General features: G+C 36.2%; 1 protein-coding gene across 1 annotated transcript in view; it reads left to right on the forward strand.

Annotated features, from left to right (window-relative positions):
• Positions 1-20043, forward strand: part of ATP9A (ATPase phospholipid transporting 9A) — a 102376-nt gene that overhangs the window by 34565 nt on the left and 47768 nt on the right. Inside the window, exons 3-13 of the mRNA XM_026664965.2 lie at positions 775-888; positions 6360-6468; positions 8156-8214; positions 10099-10150; positions 11349-11443; positions 11838-11918; positions 13526-13601; positions 15544-15620; positions 15762-15922; positions 17521-17663; positions 18126-18238. Coding sequence (XP_026520750.1) covers positions 775-888; positions 6360-6468; positions 8156-8214; positions 10099-10150; positions 11349-11443; positions 11838-11918; positions 13526-13601; positions 15544-15620; positions 15762-15922; positions 17521-17663; positions 18126-18238 — 1080 coding nt within the window. The remainder of the gene's footprint in view (positions 1-774; positions 889-6359; positions 6469-8155; positions 8215-10098; positions 10151-11348; positions 11444-11837; positions 11919-13525; positions 13602-15543; positions 15621-15761; positions 15923-17520; positions 17664-18125; positions 18239-20043) is intronic.

Consider the following 20043-nt stretch of genomic DNA (forward strand, 5'->3'; position numbering starts at 1 on the left):
AAAAAAGTTCCCTCATGGGATTTCCCTCAGGATTTAATGGGGAAAAGGGAGGCCATATTATAGCCACCCAGGTTTCCATTAAATCTTGCTAAATGAAGGCAAGAATGCCTCACCCAATGAACAATTATCTTAAATCATCTACTTTGGAATACATTTCTAAAGTAAATTAACTCTCATCTAATGTGTCTTCCCAATACTACTGCAAAAGTATGTTGGATTGAGGATTAAAGATTACTGAACTGATTCAAACTGCTACAAGCAGTCCTTGGTTTATATAAACATTCACTTAGTGACTGTTCAAAGTTATAAAAGCACTGAATAAAGAAAGTATAACCAGTCCTCATAGTTCTGACCATTGCACTATGGTCATGTGATCGAAATGCATATGCCTGGCAGCTGGCATATATTCATGACAGTTGCAGCCCCTCAGGGTCACATGATCGCCATTTGCGTTCTTTCCAGCTGATTTCCAACAAGTGAAAGTCTGATTCACTTAATAACTGCATGGTTCACTTAACAACTGCAGTACAAAAGAAATTTTGGTTCCAATTATGGTTGTAAATTGATTGCTACCTATATTCTGCCAGATGAAAATATTTGGTATATTTGCATGTGTGTTTTTATAAATCAGTAAATTTTTACCGTCTAACCTTTTCCTTTTTAGAATCCTCTCAGATTAACCATGTTTTTGTGGATTGCTGCTCTTTATGTTGGATGAGTTCCTTCCAATATTTCCTTGTCACTTACTTAGTCTTCTCCCCGCTCTGCTTCTAGGTCCTGTTCAACCAATTCAAATATTTCTTCAATCTCTACTTTTTATTTCTTGCCTGTTCTCAATTTGTTCCTGAAATGAGGCTTGGTGCACTTTACACGTATTGGGTTCCACTGGTAGGTAATATCAGATTTATTTACCCAAGAAAAGTTTCAGTGTTTGAATACAAAATGTCCTTTGTTAACCTTATCTCTGAGATCCAAGTAATGCTGAAACTTAAAATGGTTTTTGTTAGCTTATTTTATGAAGCCTGCCCTTTATGTCTTTGGGAATTGTAGATGCTTGGTCTAACTTTTTAAATTGATTTAATAAAGGTTCACCATTCAGAAATAAAACCTTGAGTGGTACAGGAAAATAAAATACACAGGGAGACATTTGATCAGGGGAGTAATTTATCCCATAACTTAATCATTCCAAGAGTTCAGTTAAAGAGATTATCCTGGGTTAACTCCCTTTAAAAGTAGGTTGTCATAGAAGCATTTTTGTAATTGTCTTTGGAACAATGGACTAAACGTTGAACAAATACTCACAAAATAGATAGTCCTTGGGTTTGTTTTTATTTTTCCAGATCCTTCCAAAGGTTAAACCATATAAACTATATATTGACCAATTTAAAAAATTAAGGAGGAACATGCTGACTTTCACAGTTCTAACTGGTTTTACTTGTTCTTCTCACTAGCAGTCTGTGTCTAAGAAACCACAGATAGTTTAATAGTTTATTTAGTACAATGAAATGCTATTTTTTTCATCAACAGTCACACTTGGGTTTTGAACAGTGTGTTAATGACTGGTTTCAAAAGACAAAATTGGTAGGGCCAGGAGTAAAGCTAAATTTCATTTCATTAGATTTAAATATATGTCACAGTAAATTAAATCTGGTTCAGATGTGTTTTCTTAATGGCTTAACTAATTGTCAGAAGGGAACTATAGTTAGAGCTGGATGAAGAGAAGGACAAAACCAAAAATGTAATAACATTCATAAAATGATAAATAATAATCCAGTTATGTGTTTAACTGGTTGCGTCACATTAAAAATAATAATAGCTAATGCTTTTTAGACAGCTCTGGAAGCCACACAAGATTATCAATTGGGTAGCTGTGATTTCGTATGTCTTTAGGGATTTTAACTTCTTTCAATTATAGCTCTCTCAACAAACAACAATTTAGCAAATCAGGGCTTAGGATGTAATTGGATAATTCAAAGCTGTTATTTTTTACTTTAAGATAGTGAATGGAACACCAAATTTTCCTTCCCCCCACCAAAGCAAATCTATATTTCTTTCCATGGGGCAAAAACCACTTTCAGGGTTGCTGGGGGGACTTGAGATGTAGAAAGAAAGAAAAAAGGAATAGGTTAAATTTCCCCTTCTCTTCTCCCCCATTCCCAGTTGTACTTATTCTGATTAAGCCTTTGTTTGCTTTTGAAAAAAAAAAGTATTGAGAGATAGCAATCTCCAATGACTAGGCTTAAATTTAGAATTTAACAAAGCAAGCCATTTTGTAATGTAGCATAAGAGCTAGAAACTTTTCCCTTTTTAATGGTAGCTTGCATTCTTAGTATGCCTTTATTTTATATAGTATGGAATACACATCTGGTTGCACTACTGTATGGTGTTTGCTGTAGAAATTAGTTTGTATTTTTAACAAGGCTTGCTTCAAACCTGTAGCTCATTGTAATTTGTTCAGATCACACAAATCATTAGAATTCAGCATGTGAGCTGCCAGAGTTATAAATAATAGACTTTTTGTTCATTGTAGATTGCTGAAACAGCCATTTGGGAGTCAAATAACAACTTGAGAGGAATCAGTGAGGCAGAATAAATGGGATAGTTTTCATGATTGTTTGGAACCCCAATCTTTAAATGCACCAGTTTCTTTTTCCTATATAATATATATAAACCTTATAAACTGGGTTTTGAGATAGCATTTTAGAGTAATGATTGATCTATATTTTAAGCACCAAATTAAAATGCTGTCATAATGAGAGTAATGTAGTACGATAATTGAATGCTACTTATCTACTTAGAAGAAAGCCTCATTAGCTATTGGGACTTGCTGTCAGTAAGTATTTACTCAGGCTTATTTTTAATTGAAGGAACAACAATATAGCAAATCAGGGCTTGTGATACGATTGGATAATTCAAGGCTGTTATTTTTTTTTTACTTTAAAACAGCGAATGGAACACCAAATTTTTCCCGTCCTCCCAAAGTAGATCTATGTTTCTTCCCATGGGGCTAAAACCAGCTTTGGGGAAGAGAAACTTTGAGAGAATTAAAAGTACAATAAATAAAATACAGGATTTGAGGTTAGGTAAATGTAAAAAGGTTTGTTTTATTTCTCCAAAGGATATTGCCATTCTTTCAAATAAGACTTAATAATACTGAATTCCTTTGGACAAACAATATACTAATGTTTTCCAAATTTGGGAGAGCTGGAATCAGTCCCCTGTATCATTTGCATCTCTTTGTAATGACAAGCCTTGAAGGCATATAGTAATGTAATTCTGACTTAATGTTCATGGAAGCTATGCAAAGGAGTGGAAGATTCCTAGAAATTAGTATAGCAGATTGATTTCCTTTGGGCAGCTTAATTACATTTACAAACAAATTATTTCGTTTCCATGATTCAGGAAAGAAGAATCTACATTGAGAATGTTCTTACACAGATATATAATCCCAGGATGGAATCATATTTTTTAAATATTTAAAATATGTCTTCAAAAGAAAGAAAAAAACTATGAAAGAAAATGCTTTCAGACTGAGAACCTGAATTTTAGTCAAGGATATTTCTGCCCTCCTCCCCTTCAAAAGGATGAAACCTGTTGTTGTTATTGCAAAGTCATGTGCAACCCATCGCAACTCCATGGACTACATTCTTCTAGGCCTTCCTGTCCTCTACCACAGGGATCTCCACCTTAGCCACTTTAAGACTTGTGGCCAGCTTTGCTTTGCTGGTTGAGGAATTCTGGGAGTTGAAGTCCACAAGTCTTAAAGTGGCCAAGGTTGGATACCCTTGCTCTACCATCTTCTACATTTAAGCTCACACCTACTGCTTCAGTGACTCCATCCAGCCACCTCATTTCTCTGTCATCCCCTTCTTCTATTGCCCTCAATCTTCCCCAGCATTAGGCTCTTCTCCAGTGAGTCCTTCCTTCTCATTAGGGAGCCAAAGTATTTGAGTTTCATATTCAGGATCTGGCCTTCTAAGGAGCAGTCAGGGTTGAAACCTGTAATCTTACTCATTTAGAAGAAAGTTCTGTGTGTTCAGTGGGGAATATTTATAAAATCAGTGCTATAGAATAGTTGGTTGCATGGAATGGAGGCTCATTAGCTTTCAGCTTTTTGCTCAGGAATGCACATGTATAAATTGCTATGAATGTGTCTTGGCTCTTTAAAAAAATCAAAACAAAAGCATCACCAATAACAAGAATCTAAAACACTGTTTTGATTAGCAGGATTGTGATAGTTTGCAAGCACTAAGCAAGGTGATGATGATATAGGTTATCAGAATTAGATACGGCTGATTATGTAGACACCTAAAGCAGCTTTGGGTAGTGAGATGGATACCATAAAAATTTAATAAATAAATGTATTTCTTCCTATAAATATCAGTTGTTAGGATCACAAATGAAAAGGTATTTCCTTCTTATTGAATGAGTTTTATTTGTCTTGTTTTGTTTAAATTGTTCATTATTGAATATTTTTAAAATAAATATGATAAAAATATTTAAAATACAGTAAATACAATATCAGTGCGGCATTGCACAGGCATTGGTTTGACCATTGGCAGGAACAGAATGGAGAAATGGATACAAGCTTGGTTTGATCCAGGGGTGGGATGCTACCAGTTCGGTCCGGTTCTGTGGAACCAGTAGCTGCGAAGAGCAGCTGACACTGAACCGGTTCAGTGTTTGGCCCACCCACCTGCCCGGGCTCTAGGCTATCCTTTATTCCCTGCCTTTCCCTCCCTTGCACAGCACAGCTGATGTTGAAAAAGCAGAAAACAAGAGGATTTTCAAATGTGCACCCACGCGCAGCGCTTATCAGCTGTCCAGGCAGCACAGCTGATGATTTCTTATAAATGCTGCACACATGTGTTATGATTGTCCACAGTTTGGAGAACCGGCAAATTGCTCCACTGGCTGGACCCACCCCTCCCCGCCCACTCACTCCTTGCTTGGCATGTGAGCCATCCAACTTGCCTGGTTTGGTAAGTTGCTATTTTTCCTCCCCCCCTCCAACCATCAGATGGTCTGCTCTGCCGGGAGATTTAGATTAGCTAGAAAGCAGGAAATCCTTGGATTTCTTGCTTTCTAGCTAATCTAAAAGCAGAGCCAAACCTTCCTTAGGACTGAAACTTCTACTTTTCAGTGCAGACTCAGGTAGCCAATTGCAGATAGATAGATCTCTAAGTGAATCTGTGATTCTGTGAGCAACTCAATCTGCCTGCCTGCTTTGCCTGCTTTTGAGTAAAAGTTGCTCTTTTTTAATAAAAAAATCAATATTTACATACATGGTGTATTGTGAATTAATTTTGTGAGTTTGCTTGCTAGCAAATTTTATGTGACAGACTCAGGTAGCCGATTGCAAATAGATAAGTGAATCTGTAATTCTGTGAGCAACTCAATCTCCTGCCTGCTTTACCTGCTTTTGGGTAAAAGGTGCTCTTTTTTATTAAAAAAAATAAATATTTACATAAATATTTATAATATTTACATACAATCCATGCCTACCCAGTCACATGACCATGAAGCCATGCCCACAAATTAGGCCACATCCACAAACCAGTTGTTAAGAAACTTGAATCCCACCCCTGGTTTGATCCAAAAGTATTTGTGTTATCTAGAAAGAAAAAGAAAAGAAAAAGGCCATATCAGAAATATTGTAGCAACATAGAAGTTGAATATTTGCAGCTTGAACATTGTAGCAATGTGGCTTTTGTAGTGTTTTGTACTACCAGTGCTTATTTCTTCTACTTGTTATATCTAGTCATGTAATATAGAATACAAAATAACAGAATGGGAAGGGATCTTGGGGGCCTTCTAGTCCAACCCCCTGCTCAAGCAGGACACCGTTTCAGACAAAGGGTTGACCAACCTCTTCTTGAAAACCTCCAATGATTGAACACATTTGTGTCTTTTGGAGGCAAGTCATTCCACTGATTAATTGTTCTTGCTGACAGGAAATTTTCTACTTAATTCTAAGTTGGATCTCTCTTTGAGAAGCTTCCATCCATTACTTCTTGTCCTGCCCTCAGGTGTTTTGGAGAATAGGTGACCCCTTCTTCTCTGTGACAGCCCCTCAAATATTGGAAGATTGCTATCATGTCACTCCTAGTCCCCCTACCAAATACCTAATCCCCTCAATCATCCATCATAATGGTTCTATATTATATTATATAACATCATAAAATGTTAGCCTCTTCCAACTAAGTGGTTTCATCTGAAATGGAAAATTTAAGTAAATATTTCACCTTGACTCCATGTTTTGATCATCCACTAACTTCCCAGGTCTTCAGACAAGTTCTTTGGATTTAATCTATTTTCTTTTGACTAATCCTCCACCATTTCTCTTTCTGCCTCTTTAGGGCTTTGTGCTTACTGTTACCATCATCCGTGAGGCTGTAGAAGAGATCCGATGTTACATGCGTGACAAGGAAGTCAACTCTCAGATTTACAGCAAGCTCACAGCAAGAGGTCAGGAAATTGGCTCCAGCTTTCTGTCTGTTTGCAACTCTATCAAAAGATGATGATAATCAGAACAGCAATTTTGAGAAGGAGGGGTTGGAGGGGAAGATGTCAAATATTTGGACGGAGCTTTTAATTGTCCTTTTGGTGACTTGGGCCAAATCAGAACTTTGCAGTATCCTATCGAAAGAGTGCATTCTCTAGCAAAACCTTCCTACTAATGATTATTTTTTTACAAGGCAAATTTATAACATATATAAAGGTTGTAATTATTTTAAGATCTGTTAAGAAAAAAAAAAAACATGCTGCCATTTGTACATAATGGTAGACCATGGTTTAATAGCCTGAAATTTAAGCTGCTAAATTTTGGGAAGCAGAAACTCCCTAAACAAAAGTTATGGTTTAATTCAGTTTGTGAATCATAAATCATGGTTCTTGGCTTTCTTTCTTGTACAAATTCATACAACTGGAGTTGAGCAATTAAACATAATTATAAACTACAAACATAACTATGGCATAGGGTTCCACTTGTTAACTGGTATTCAGAAACTAAGTAAATTTTCTAAACAGTAAACAATATTACGGCTCAAACTACATGTAGTGTAAGCCCTAATATTGTGGTTCACTAGCCAGCATGAATGTCATAGTGTATAATAATTAGCCAACAAATCATGGATGAATATGTTTATTATGAAGCTATCAACTATCTCTTTATTTTTATTTGTTTGGAGGATAAAGTGGAGAGGCAGGCATCCATATGTAAAATAATGTAGACAAAGGTAATAAATGGAAAAGGGATAAGAAAATATGCATATGAAAAGGCACTCTTAATTAACACAGGATTTCCTTCTCTTTGATAAGAACCAGGAAGAGACAATAACAAGGCAGAAATAATCTTTGCTGTGAAAACTTTTGCTCTACATTTAAATTTCATAGTGGACATTCAAATTTGCTATTTTTTAAATTGCATCTGCTTTCTGGGATACTGAAAAATATTTTAGGGGACAAAGAGATAAATCTATATTTATCAGATGCAAGTTTGTTGAACATGTATCCTTCGCCCGTTTGGCCTTAAATTTGCAAATGCTGGATTTGATACCTTTTCTAAACATTTTGTTTAAGAGTTTTGTTTTGTTTTTGCTTTCCTCTCTACAATTCATGAATACAAAGCATAGTAAACCAGACCAGCATTAAAAAAAAAAGTCCTATGAAATGCAGAGGGACCCCCTACCAAGGGAACACTGCTTTGATATAGATCATTGGCATTTACCAGCTGTATCAAAAAACAATATTTTCTCAAACCTTTTGTGCTTTGTTTCGCAAGTCATGATGCATAAGGTCTCCTAAAAGCCAAATGTTTCTTGGAAGAGTGGGGAGGCTGTTTTTAATTCCCATCTACATTTTGTTGATCTTTTGCTTTGTCTCCCTGCTTCAAATTTAAATGCATGCTGGTCATTTGTACTCTTCACAGCTGCATAAAGCTATTCTAGAGTGTTTGCAAAAGGAGTCATCGCTCTTTGCTAATACTTGTTGAGTTTTTAGCATCAAGCAGCATATCAACCGTGGACCATATTTGACAATAAAAAGGTGTCAAATAATTCCCTCTGAATAGAAGTGTGTGTGGGAGGGTTGTCATTGAGAATGCTCTGTGCATACTTTTGGAGAATTTTAAAGCGGTATTTTGTTTTATCTTCAGGCACAGTGAAGGTGAAAAGTTCTAATATTCAAGTGGGGGACCTTATCATTGTGGAAAAGGTATGACTGGATTTTTAAAAATGGTAATATTTTCCTCAATACAAATATCAGAGGAATTAGGATTTAGCAATTAATGATGTTGTCATTGTTATCCATTTAGTTGTGTTTGACTCTTGCTGATTCTATGGGCCAAATCTCTTCCAATCATGTACTACTTCTTTGAATTATTCTGTATTCTGGCTGGTGTCAGTTTTGATGGTGTAGCAATTAATAGTTAAAGCATATTGAACAGCAGGTTTCTTCCATTTCATGCCTCTCGATATGTTGGATTTCAGTAATCAGAATTCCAAACCATCAAATCTGATGGGCACCAAATTGGGAAGACCGCTTCATAATTGTACCCAAAGTCAAATACCGTATATTGCTAGAACTTCCAGACTGGGACTGCAAACATCCAGATGACCAGTACAGCACAGTGTTATATGTACTTCTATTCCTTTACCGGCCTCTAGCAGTTAACTGGATTTTGCCACCCAAATCTTGTGGTCTTAATTCTTGTTTAGAAGTTCATTAGAATTTCAGGTAGGAAGCTCCATTATTTGATTAGATTTGGACAGAAAGTTGAAAGCCTGCTTTGGTTTTCCGAACTCTTTAGATGCTTTTCCTATTCAGAAATGCTAGCGCTGACATTAATGCAAAAGGAAACTTTCTGAGGATATTACTGGAGCCACTTTCAAAGTAGAGAAGTATGAAGAGAAGAGAGCCTCGCAGCACAAAGATGAATTTGGTGGGAAGGCCTTCTCCACAAGGAGCATTCTATTATCATTAAACTTCTTGGCAAGTTGAAGGGAACATATTTGGTGGCAATCTCCTTTTTTTTCCTCTGTGCAAATTAATAGAGACACAGCAGATTATATGGGGAAAAAGAAGGGCAGCTGCTCTGAAACCAGATATAAAAGGAAAAGGAAAACCACATCCCTGATAAGGACATTTGGGGGCAGCAGAATCATTGCAATGGAAGGAAACTTCCCCAGATTAGCTATTTTCAAAAGACACGGATTTTTCTTTCTTTATTTGATAACTGCTCAAACAGATGTTTTCAAAGCAGTAGTTCCTGCTTATATTATTAACTTAAGTGGGAACCTTTGGAAGTGCATACATCAGGACAGCTGTCAAAGCCCCATAGCCTACGAAGTCTCCAAATGAGCATCACTTCAGCATAGGCCTGAAACCTTGCTAGTGTTCTGCTCCAGCTAGGATTTGGGTTTTGTCTTTAGGAAATCCATCCACCTCTACTTCACAAGTCTTAAGAGCTTGCTCTTTCCTGGTCTTTGGCAGTCATTCAGGGTTTAATGATTTGAATTTTATACTTTTGCTTTCATTGAATGGTGGCTGTATACAAATATATAATAACCATTTTGATTAAGAGAATAAATGGATATGTTATGATGGCAAAAATGTTCTGTTTATTCCCATATCACTTAAATATCAAATAACAGAATAACAGAGTTGGAAGGAACCTTAGAGGTCATCTAGTTCAAACTCCTGCTCCAGCAGGAGACCCTATACCATTTTGACTTCATTTTTGTAAATTGCCTCTTTCTATTGTGGGTGACCTAGAAGAGATTGGAATTTGAAGTTATGAAGCTGCTTGTGTAATATAGCTCTATGAATTTAGTTTGGATGGAATTGGACAATAATCTCTATATAATACACAATAATCAGCCTATCTCAATGAGCTCCTTCACTTAATAATTATATTGTTCCTGTTAAATGTTTTAATTGTAGTATATTGTAAAACCCCCACCACAACGCACAGAGTCATTGATTGAGATGGGCAGCTATAGAAATTGAATGAATGAAAAATAAACCTTCCTAGTCATATATTTCCAGTCAAAATTATGGACTGAATATTCATTGACTGCCTTTCTTTTCCCAATGAAGAACCAACGAGTCCCTGCTGACATGATTTTCTTGAGGACATCAGAAAAGAACGGTAAACATCTGGAACCCATTGTGAAAATAACCATTAACCTTTTGCCAGTTATAGGAGACATCATAATCATTTTGAACATGTAACCTAAGTAGGTACAATTTTAAACTTGGTGAGTCTGACCAACTCAAACACTCATTTTCAATAGCTCAAGTTTCCTTCTTATTTTATAATTGGTGATTTTTTTAAAAAAAACATAGAGCTTGTTTATCTTGCAGGACGTCCTGTTGTGTAAGGTCAAGCAGTGTGAAGGAAAGGGAGATTGATGTGGCATGCTGGCGGTAGCTTGGGATTCATTGAGCTTCAGATTAACTTCTGTTCTGAGATGTCCCACCATTTGTTCAGGCAGCTTGCAAACTCTAGGCTACTGAGGCTTTATGTTTATGTAATCACCAATTCTGAGGCTTCTTCATAATATTTATTTACTTCTACCTAAATTGAACTGTGGGGAAAGAAAAGCATGATTTTAAAACTACTTCATAAAGTAAAGACAGTGGGATCCTGCCTGGATGTGATAATATTTATCAAGGGAATAGCTGCCAGTAGCACTGTTGACTCAAGTGCAATCATATTATAGTCATGGTGGCCACAGTCAAATTGTTTGTAGGTCACACAGAGACTGTGACCCACATCAAAAGATGGTTTGGGGGCACACATGGAGCTGCTCTCAACACTGAGGTTTTAGGGTTATTATTTGGCATAATGTTAGTGCCCCCCCCAAAAGAATGATGTATAAAAGTAAATGGTAAAACCTCTATATTTTCAGCTTATAGAAATTTGTGATAATTCTGATTTGTGCAAAGTACCAATATTTTGTGTCTGGTACAAACTAAAGCTGAGTGTTTAGAGACTGCTGCATGGATGATAATCTTTCTGACATGAAAGTGATTAGATCTTCACCACCATCTTACATGGAGTCCAACATGCAAGGAAGGGACTGCATTGAGGAAGGCAGGTCTACTCTACATTTTCCTCAGCATGCTGTTTGCTGTGTTGTTTTTTTAATAAGGGAAGTCCCTCAGATCAACCCCACAATTAATTATAGGTAAAACACATCTCTCTTCACTGAGTTAAGATTCTTCCCCTGCTGTACCATGTAGGTTACACTTTTCTATAAAGAATTAGTTTTAAATAATGAGGTATCATATTTCCTATGTATAGCATGTGGGGAGGGAATTAATTCAAATGAATATTTCCATAGGGTCCTGCTTTCTCCGAACGGATCAGCTGGATGGTGAAACAGATTGGAAACTGCGACTGCCTGTCAGCTGTACTCAGAGGTTACCAACTGCTTCTGTACGTAACACAAACGTTATTTTAATTACACAACTTAACATGTGTCATTAAAAAAAAATCTCCCACTGATGTATTTTTCAAACCAATTTGTAGCCTACGTGCTGAATTAAATCTTAGTGGTTTATTTGGGCATATCTTGGCCTATGGTTCCTATAGGGGAGCTGGATAATTATGCCAGGGGTTCAGTCCTGACCAGCTCAAGGCTGACTTAGCCTTCCATCCTTCCGAGTTGGGTAAAATGAGGACCCAGATTGTTGGAGGCAATATGCTGACTTTGTAAACCACTTAGAGAGGACTGTAAAGCACTGTGAAGTGGTATATAAGTCTAAGTGCTATTGCTATTATAATGAATTGTGCCCCTTTTCTGTCTTCATACTCTCGTCTTCTTTTGTAGGACCTTCTTCAGATCAGGTCATATGTGTATGCAGAGGAGCCAAATATTGACATCCATAACTTTGTTGGGACATTCACAAGAGTAAGTACTGACTTTGTTGTTTAATAAAAGAGAAAAGTAAAACTGTTTCTTAAAAAATTCAGGAGAGCATTGGGCTTAAAGGCCTTTAAAACAATATTTTGAGATGTTCTACATGTTCCATATAGATTTTAGACCAAGGTAACACTTTCTGTAATGAGCTCTGTTGGGACATGTGCTGGATGAATGATCTTTTCATTTGGAGAGATTTTGTTTTCTGAAAGTGATGTATAACAGAGAGATTTACCATGTAACCTCCCAGCTTTGTCCCAATCAACAATTGCATTTTACAGCTTGGAGCTTTGGGGAAAATGTTCAGATTGGTAGATAACAATTCCTTTCACAAAGCTTCAAGTTTCCTTGGAAATCACAATTTTTATACTTGGGGAGTACACAGCTTTCAAGATAAAAATTATACCGTTCCATGGGTAATTGTAATTAATCTAAACAAATATGTTTGGAGATGAACAACATAAAATGTAGTTTGTTCTTGTACTACAATCTTGTAAGAGGAAATAATAGAATTGGCACTGACTTTTTTCTTTTTTAACAACACATCATCAAATATAATTGCCTAATTTTCTAATCAACATAAAGCATGGGAAATGATTTAGACACCACATCGTTGTTTGTCTTAACTGTTCATTAACAAGTGATAATGGTTAGTACATCTGTAGCATTAAACAGTTATGGTAAACTGTATCATCCTGGTAAATCAAAAGCTTGGTTTGTTATTTTATTGTCTGGGAAACCAGCCATTGTAACTTAATCACCATTTAAAACAATCCAGAAGGATATTTAAAAAGGAGACATACATTTGCTCCATATAAGAAGGTTGTTCAATTAAGAAATGATTTAGTATTTAAAGTGCCCAGGTAGATCACTAGTTTTCATTCAAGGCAGTAAGATTATGTTCCATAATGATAATTATTTTAATATTTTGAGTTTCCCCAAGCACATGTTTATTCATTTCAATTGGCAAAAGACATATAATTTTGGATGGAGGGATGAAGAGAAAAGCTAGAAGGAAGAGGACAGATGTCAGTAAATAGTTTCCCCTGTATGTTAAAAGGGTACTTACTTAATATAATGTGTGAACTTAACCCTGGAGTTAAAAATGTTGGTTTACATAGTGCAAACCTACCTTTTGTAACTGGAAAAGGCTACCTGCAGGTTCAAGCTAACATCACTGTTTTCCTTTGTTGCATAATTTATTTAAAATGAGATGCTCAGAAACAGCTACAGACAACCACACAGCATTTCCTGAACCTTTCAGATTTGAATGATAATATATGATGTAACCAGCAGGCTGTTGAACGTACATTACCATAATCTGTCAGGGTTTTGTGTTATCGGGAGCTGCAGTTCAACCGTTGGTTCTTGTAGCCTGCATCACTGAATGTCTTGACACATATCACACTCCAGCATTGGCTTCACACCTGGGGTGACAGGCAAAGAACCCTGTGGTCTTTCAGCATCTGAGGATTGGAGCAACAGTGCTGAAAAATTTAAACATCTCTGATCATTTATGAGATTCTAGAAATGGTGTGTGAACCTTTAAAAAAAATATGCACAAGGCATTTTTGTTTTTTTTTCCTTGACTCTTTCAGGAGGACAGTGACCCTCCTGTGAATGAGAGCTTGAGTATTGAAAATACCCTCTGGGCTAGCACAGTAATTGCTTCAGGTAAGGCCTGATGTGTGAATTTCCCAGGGAATATGTTAGCAATTTTTTAAGTCTCTTTGTAATTGAAAATAATCATCTCTTGTCAATGGAAATTAGGGGTTGGAATGAAGTTTTCCACTTGTGCTAACACTACCAAGGGTTTGATTTGACATCTAATTACCCCTTTGGACATTTATAGATGATAAGACCTTTGGAATTCCAATAAATAACCTTTGGAGAAAGCATCCACTGCTAGAATAGCACTTAATTGCTCCCTATATTGACATTTTAAATCAGTTACAGAAAGGGTGTCAGGGAGACTTTTAAAGGGAAGCTGGGATAAAAGATCTGCAAATAAATGGGGTTCCCCATTTGTGACTCCAAAGGAGAACATCTGATAAAAGCAAGAGCAGATGTATCAGGCTATAGTTGGGAGAAATCAAAGGCTTTTCTCTGAAGCGTATTTCAAGAAACAATTCGACTGTCACTCCCCTGAGATGGCTAAATATACTCACCTCTTTCTCTATAAGCTTTCCATCTTGTTGAGCATTTAAGGCATGGATGTGCTGCTTTCAGGGAGGGAAGTTCATGGTAGTTAGCTGACTGAGAGGCATGTCAAAGGCAGAACCTTCAAAAGAGATGAGACCAGAACCATGAATTAGGTAGTGCCAGGATCGTTTCTGTGATTTGTTTGCTCTGTGATTTAATCAGACAACTTTTGTGCCATGTGTTGCCTGCATTCTTTGCTGAAGCTTCCCTGAAACCTGGCATTCTCTGATGTGTTGTCCTTGCAGCTAGCAAAATTGTCAGCCAGCCGAACAATTGGCTATGATTCCTGAGAGCTGCTATTTCAACAGATCTGAAGGCAACAGTTTGAGGGATGCTAATTTCTATATATGATTTTTGGGTTTGATTGTTATAGTATATGCATGGAGTTTTAAAAAAAACAACATAATTTACTGGAGTAAAAACTCTTAAATTCTCCCAAAAGGATTTTATAGCATAAGATGCCACTGGATGTTTAATGTCAAAGAAAGGAACCATAATTTATAGTATTGGGGTTAATCATGATACCTGTTCTTAGACATATTTTAAATTAAAATTCTATCTTTAGTTTTGGTCTCATCTGTGCATATTTTCTCTTGACACTTTTCATGTCCTGTCCTCTAAGCATCAAAAAAAGATTGCTGTGCTGTTTTAATAACAGAATGTATGTTTATTGTTTCATTTTTAAGTTCTATCAGTATTTTCAAATTATTGTGCCTATGCATGTAAATTGTATTGGTTAAGACCTGTTTATAAATTAATTAAAACTCATGAATAAATTGATTACCAGTGTAAATTATCATCCTAGGTTCCTTGGTGGCACTTTTGTGTCTTTTTTGTGGAGCCCAAATATATCTAGACCATCTTTCTCCAATTTAGCATACTTAGGTTATTTTAAATTGCACTTTCCATCAGCCTCAGGCATCTTCATCAACATTGACTTGGAGAGATTGGCATTGTAACCCAGCATAATTGGAAGGTTTCAAATTGAAGGATATAAGCCTGAAGACCAAAGCATACATCTACTATACATCACAGTCTAGAATATTGTTTTATTCTTTGGCATGGTTGTATTCTTGCCAAAAAGATTAGTCAACATTATTGGATTCTGTGAATCAGATATCTTGCAAAAGGAAAAACAAAGCTTAAGTATTAATGATATACAGTATACCTCACTGATGTTTTCATAGAATTTATGAACTGGTTAAATGGTTCAACTACTTGTTCAAGGTACACAATTGCACTGAATCATCACTGATAAGTGACCATCAATGTCATTTGAAACCTCTACTGAGAAAAAGTCCAGCTCTTTCCCTAGAAGGCTGTTCTAGTGCACTATATATAGGAGAACAATAATAATGTAGTAATAATTTATATGAATAGAATGTATGAATGGTGTTCTTGCTTCAATTCTCAGGGACAGTTGTGGGAGTTGTTCTCTATACAGGCCAGGAGCTACGCAGTGTCATGAATACCTCAAATCCACGCAGTAAGGTAAAAGAAATAATTTCCTCATTTATTAATTATTTATTTATTAAACAAATTGATATGGCCACCCTATTTGCATACAGGTGACTCTGAGCTGCTTATAATTGCAATAATTGTTAATGCAAACAATCTTTTTCTCTTTTTAAGATCGGTCTCTTTGACTTGGAAGTTAACTGTCTAACCAAGATACTTTTTACGGCCTTGGTTGTGGTCTCCCTTGTCATGGTCTCCCTCCAACACTTTGCTGGCCGCTGGTACCTTCAGATCATCAGATTTCTTCTTCTGTTCTCAAATATCATTCCTATCAGGTATAAATGTATTTATTGTACTCCTTAAAAATACTGCCGTATTTTTGATATTCTTCTTCATTTGAGCCATAAATGATTTGCTCCATGTCCTTAGCATAAGCCATAAGGCTACTCTTCTTATTTTCTAATGAAAAGTGCTTCCTTGAAGGCTAAAGCAAGCATGCTAGAAGTTCTTGCATTGATAGGTTTTACAGTTTCAGGCCATGGTGAATTCTACATGAATGGGCTAGCTGAGCTTTAGGATTATGCAACCTCTTTGGGATATGTGGGTAGGAAGTATCAGTCTTTCATTCCTCATTAGGAGCAAACCAAATCCTGTGCTTTAAATAAATCAATATTGCCCAAATCTGTGTGTAACAAGTAAATAATAACCTCCCTATGCTTACAGAGTGGAGGGAGCAGCATTGCAAGAACTGATTACTTTATGTGTATAATTCATCTATACAAATTATAGTTTGCAGCCTGGAAAAGGCCTGTAGAGCTGCAAATATTTAGAGCAGTGCTGAGGAACTTGGAACCCTCTGTTACTCAGCTAACATTCCCACTAGTCTCATCATTGCCTGGGCTGACTGGCTTGGTTGAATGATAGAATTCATTAGCATTTGGCCTACTATGATTTCCCAGCTCCAGTTTGGGGAATCATCACAAGTATCCCTTATTTTTAAGAAATTCATTTAGAATTTTTGGCTTGATGTAGGTCATATTGATAAGGAGCATTTTAAATATAGGAAGTAGAAATATTAAACATAGAAAACAAGTGACAATTCTCCATGTGAGAAACTCTAAAATTTCTCCCTATACTAAACTGTTGCACTTTAAAAAAGGCTGAATCCATTTCTTCACACTAAGCCATAATATGCAAAGTCATCCATTCTTCATCATTTTGACACCAGATTATAAAAAAATGTCATGATGCAAACTTTGTTTTTTTGTACTTGTGTCACAGCGTTCAGAAGAGTCTGAATAGTGATATCACTAGATGTCACTCGCCTTCCCTTGTTCCTTACAGTGAATGCCAATGATAATGTGATTTATTTTGAGCTTAGTGCAATGGTGAACCAATTACTATGCCTTATCCAACATACCTTATTTAAAACCCACTAAGTGTTATGTTTGAAAACAGCTAGAGATCCAGGTCACGAATTTCCCATATATTACGTAGCTTAACTATGAGTTTTGAACTGGATTACAACATACTCCCTATTACATAGTTTGCTAATAATGGCCAGATTTTAAATGATTGCTTCACACCACATCTTACCTTCAAGTGATTTTTATTTGATATGATCCTAAGTACTGGGTTACAAATGTCATCTGGGGCAACACTGCTCTCTGGCTTTAGAAACGAGACAATGTGTTTCTATAAATCCTGTGTAAGAAAGCAGCATCTGATTCAGATTCTTATCTAATTTTTATCCTGGTGTTATCCATGGATAGTTGCAATCCCACATATATAGATGGAGCCAAATTGGGGTAAATTGCAAGGGACCAAACCTCTTCAAATATTCTTCATACCAGTTTTTAAGGCATGTTTTTGAGTAAAATCCTAATTACAACCTATTGTTGCTTCTTCCTTATCCCCTCTTCCTTTTATGTAGTTTACGGGTGAATCTTGACATGGGAAAAATTGTCTACAGCTGGATGATCCGGAGGGATTCTAAAATTCCTGGCACAGTAGTTCGATCTAGCACAATCCCAGAGCAGCTAGGCAGAATATCCTATTTGCTTACTGATAAGACAGGTATTTTCATATATATAGATACATTTTTTGCAGGACATAGAATCAAGGTTCTGTTGCAATTGTTTTGTTGTGTTGTGAAAGATCTTAGTGCATTTTTCTGAATGTACAAAGTGAATATGAGATACATGACAACCTGACAATACTTTCAGTTTTGAATGGTATGCTGGGCACTGTGCTTTAAAAAGCAGTGGCTGGATGAAGCAGAAAAAGCAAATTTAATTCTAGTTATACTTAATTAATATTTTAAAAATGGCTAATACTTTAACATATTTAATAATTTTCTGATTTATTTTAACTTTAAAGATTACAATCCTGTAACAATATTTTGATACCTTTTGGGATGTTTTTCTTTGCAATGCATGGTCTTTAGTTTAAGGCAGCACTGGTGCTAGAGACTTAGAAATGTTTCTTGGTGTTTAATTTCCTCTTTCTGTGCCATAATATGTAATTTTCCTATTCTAGGGACTCTAACACAGAATGAGATGGTTTTCAAACGTGTCCATCTTGGAACAATGGCTTATGGGTTTGACTCCATAGATGAAGTTCAGAGCCATATTTTTAGCATATATACACTGGTAAGCAAAATTATGAGACTATGTCAGAGTTAAGGAATGATGGGATTAAAAGATGTTGCTGAACCATAATTCTGGAATCAGGAAATTACGTTTTCTTACTGTTTCTGTATGAAAGATGAAAAATCAGCTAAGCCAGAAGTTCCAGCAACCTCTGGAGGGTCATGAATCTGCCACTCATGACATATGCTATGATAAATCCTGAAAAATCAAACTTTTTGTTAAACACAGCATTCAGTATTACATGGCACACTTTTTTGAAACTGACTAGCATTTCCTTCATTTGTAAAACCCATTCCTAGTTTTCTCTCCATATTAGTTTTTCCAGTTTTCATTTCCATAGAAAATTTGTTGAGAAGGAAAAAAATTGGAATGATTGCACAATGTCTTATAACAGGGCTTTCTTTCTTTCTTTCTTTCTTTCTTTCTTTCTTTCTTTCTTTCTTTCTTTCTTTCTTTCTTTCTTTCTTTCTTTCTTTCTTTCTTTCTTTCTTTCTTTGCCTTCAAATCATTTTTGACTCCTGCCAACTGCCTGGACAAATTCCTTTAGTTTTCTTGTCAGAGTTTTTTGGAAGTGATTTTCCATTATATAAGTTAAACAAACAAACAAACACCTTCCAAGGACTGAGAGAAAAGAACTGGCCCAAGATGGGACTAGAACACAGTCTCCTGGTTTCTTAAGCACTAGACAAACTGACTTTTTAATTGACATATTTTCTCCATGATGCATATAGTCTTGTAATAACAAAAATTTAATACTAGAGAAATAATGAAATTAACCCAGACCTTTAGCTGACCTTTATTCATTCCTTTCTCCAATAAAGACAGAAATAGGAGATTTATCTTTTCTGGCTAGAGACATTTTAGCTCCTGTTTTTAAATAGGTGTAGAAGAAGGGAAGCAAACAACACTTAATGCTAGCTTTGTTTTTATACATCTTCTTTCCACAAATCAGAGTAATAGGAGAGATACAACTGGGGCAGGAAAAACTTGTGTGTTTTTTTTTTTAAATTGAGATTTTAAAGCTCTTCACATTCTATAAGAAATTTGCTTCAAGGGTGGAACGGGAACATAAGTTCTGGTCTTGCCCTCCTTCTCCCTCCACCCCAGAACCTGCCTTCAGCACAACCCAGAGGTTGGCACACCTGCAGCAATACCACAAAACAACTTTGGAAACCCCAAACTTAAACTAACAAAAATAGATGTCCAAGAGTTTACAAAATTTGTTGGTCTTGTGAGGTTTCAGCCCATGAAAAAGTTCCTCAGCATAATCTGACAATGACCTTGTATGTGTAAATTATATTACTCCAGGTTCTGTATACACAATCAAGGACCCTTAAATAGGCTGCCTCCTAGATAATTTGTCCTCATCTCAAGTTAACTGGAAGCAGGAATAGTGGATCTGCAGATCACTGTTCTATTTCCTGGCTCCAACCTGTAGCCAAGATCAACTTTAATAAACATAGTTTCATGTAATAAGATGAAAGAAGCAGCTGACAGTGGTAAGGGTTTTCTCAATGAGTGCAAGCTTAAATGTAATTGAAAGGTTAGAATCTCTGGTAATTGAAAGCATTTGCAGGCCATGATTCATTTAAACTGTAGTTCTGATTCATTGCTCTAATTATTGGTACCATGCTATGCCCTTTGACCTGGAAGTGAAACTTTTGTCCTCTTGACACGAAAGGTTAACAGAACAGGAAACTCAATGGTTATATATTCCCCCGTGACCAGCATAATTTAGTAATTGTGAAATTAACTGGAAGGTTTGGTGCAGACTCTGAAAACAGTAATAAAGATTAAAATTTTCT

This window comes from Notechis scutatus, chromosome 3, assembly GCF_049901735.1.
Source record: "Notechis scutatus isolate UNSWTSFEM ecotype Mainland chromosome 3, rNotScu1.2, whole genome shotgun sequence".
Classification (NCBI taxonomy): domain Eukaryota; kingdom Metazoa; phylum Chordata; class Lepidosauria; order Squamata; family Elapidae; genus Notechis; species Notechis scutatus.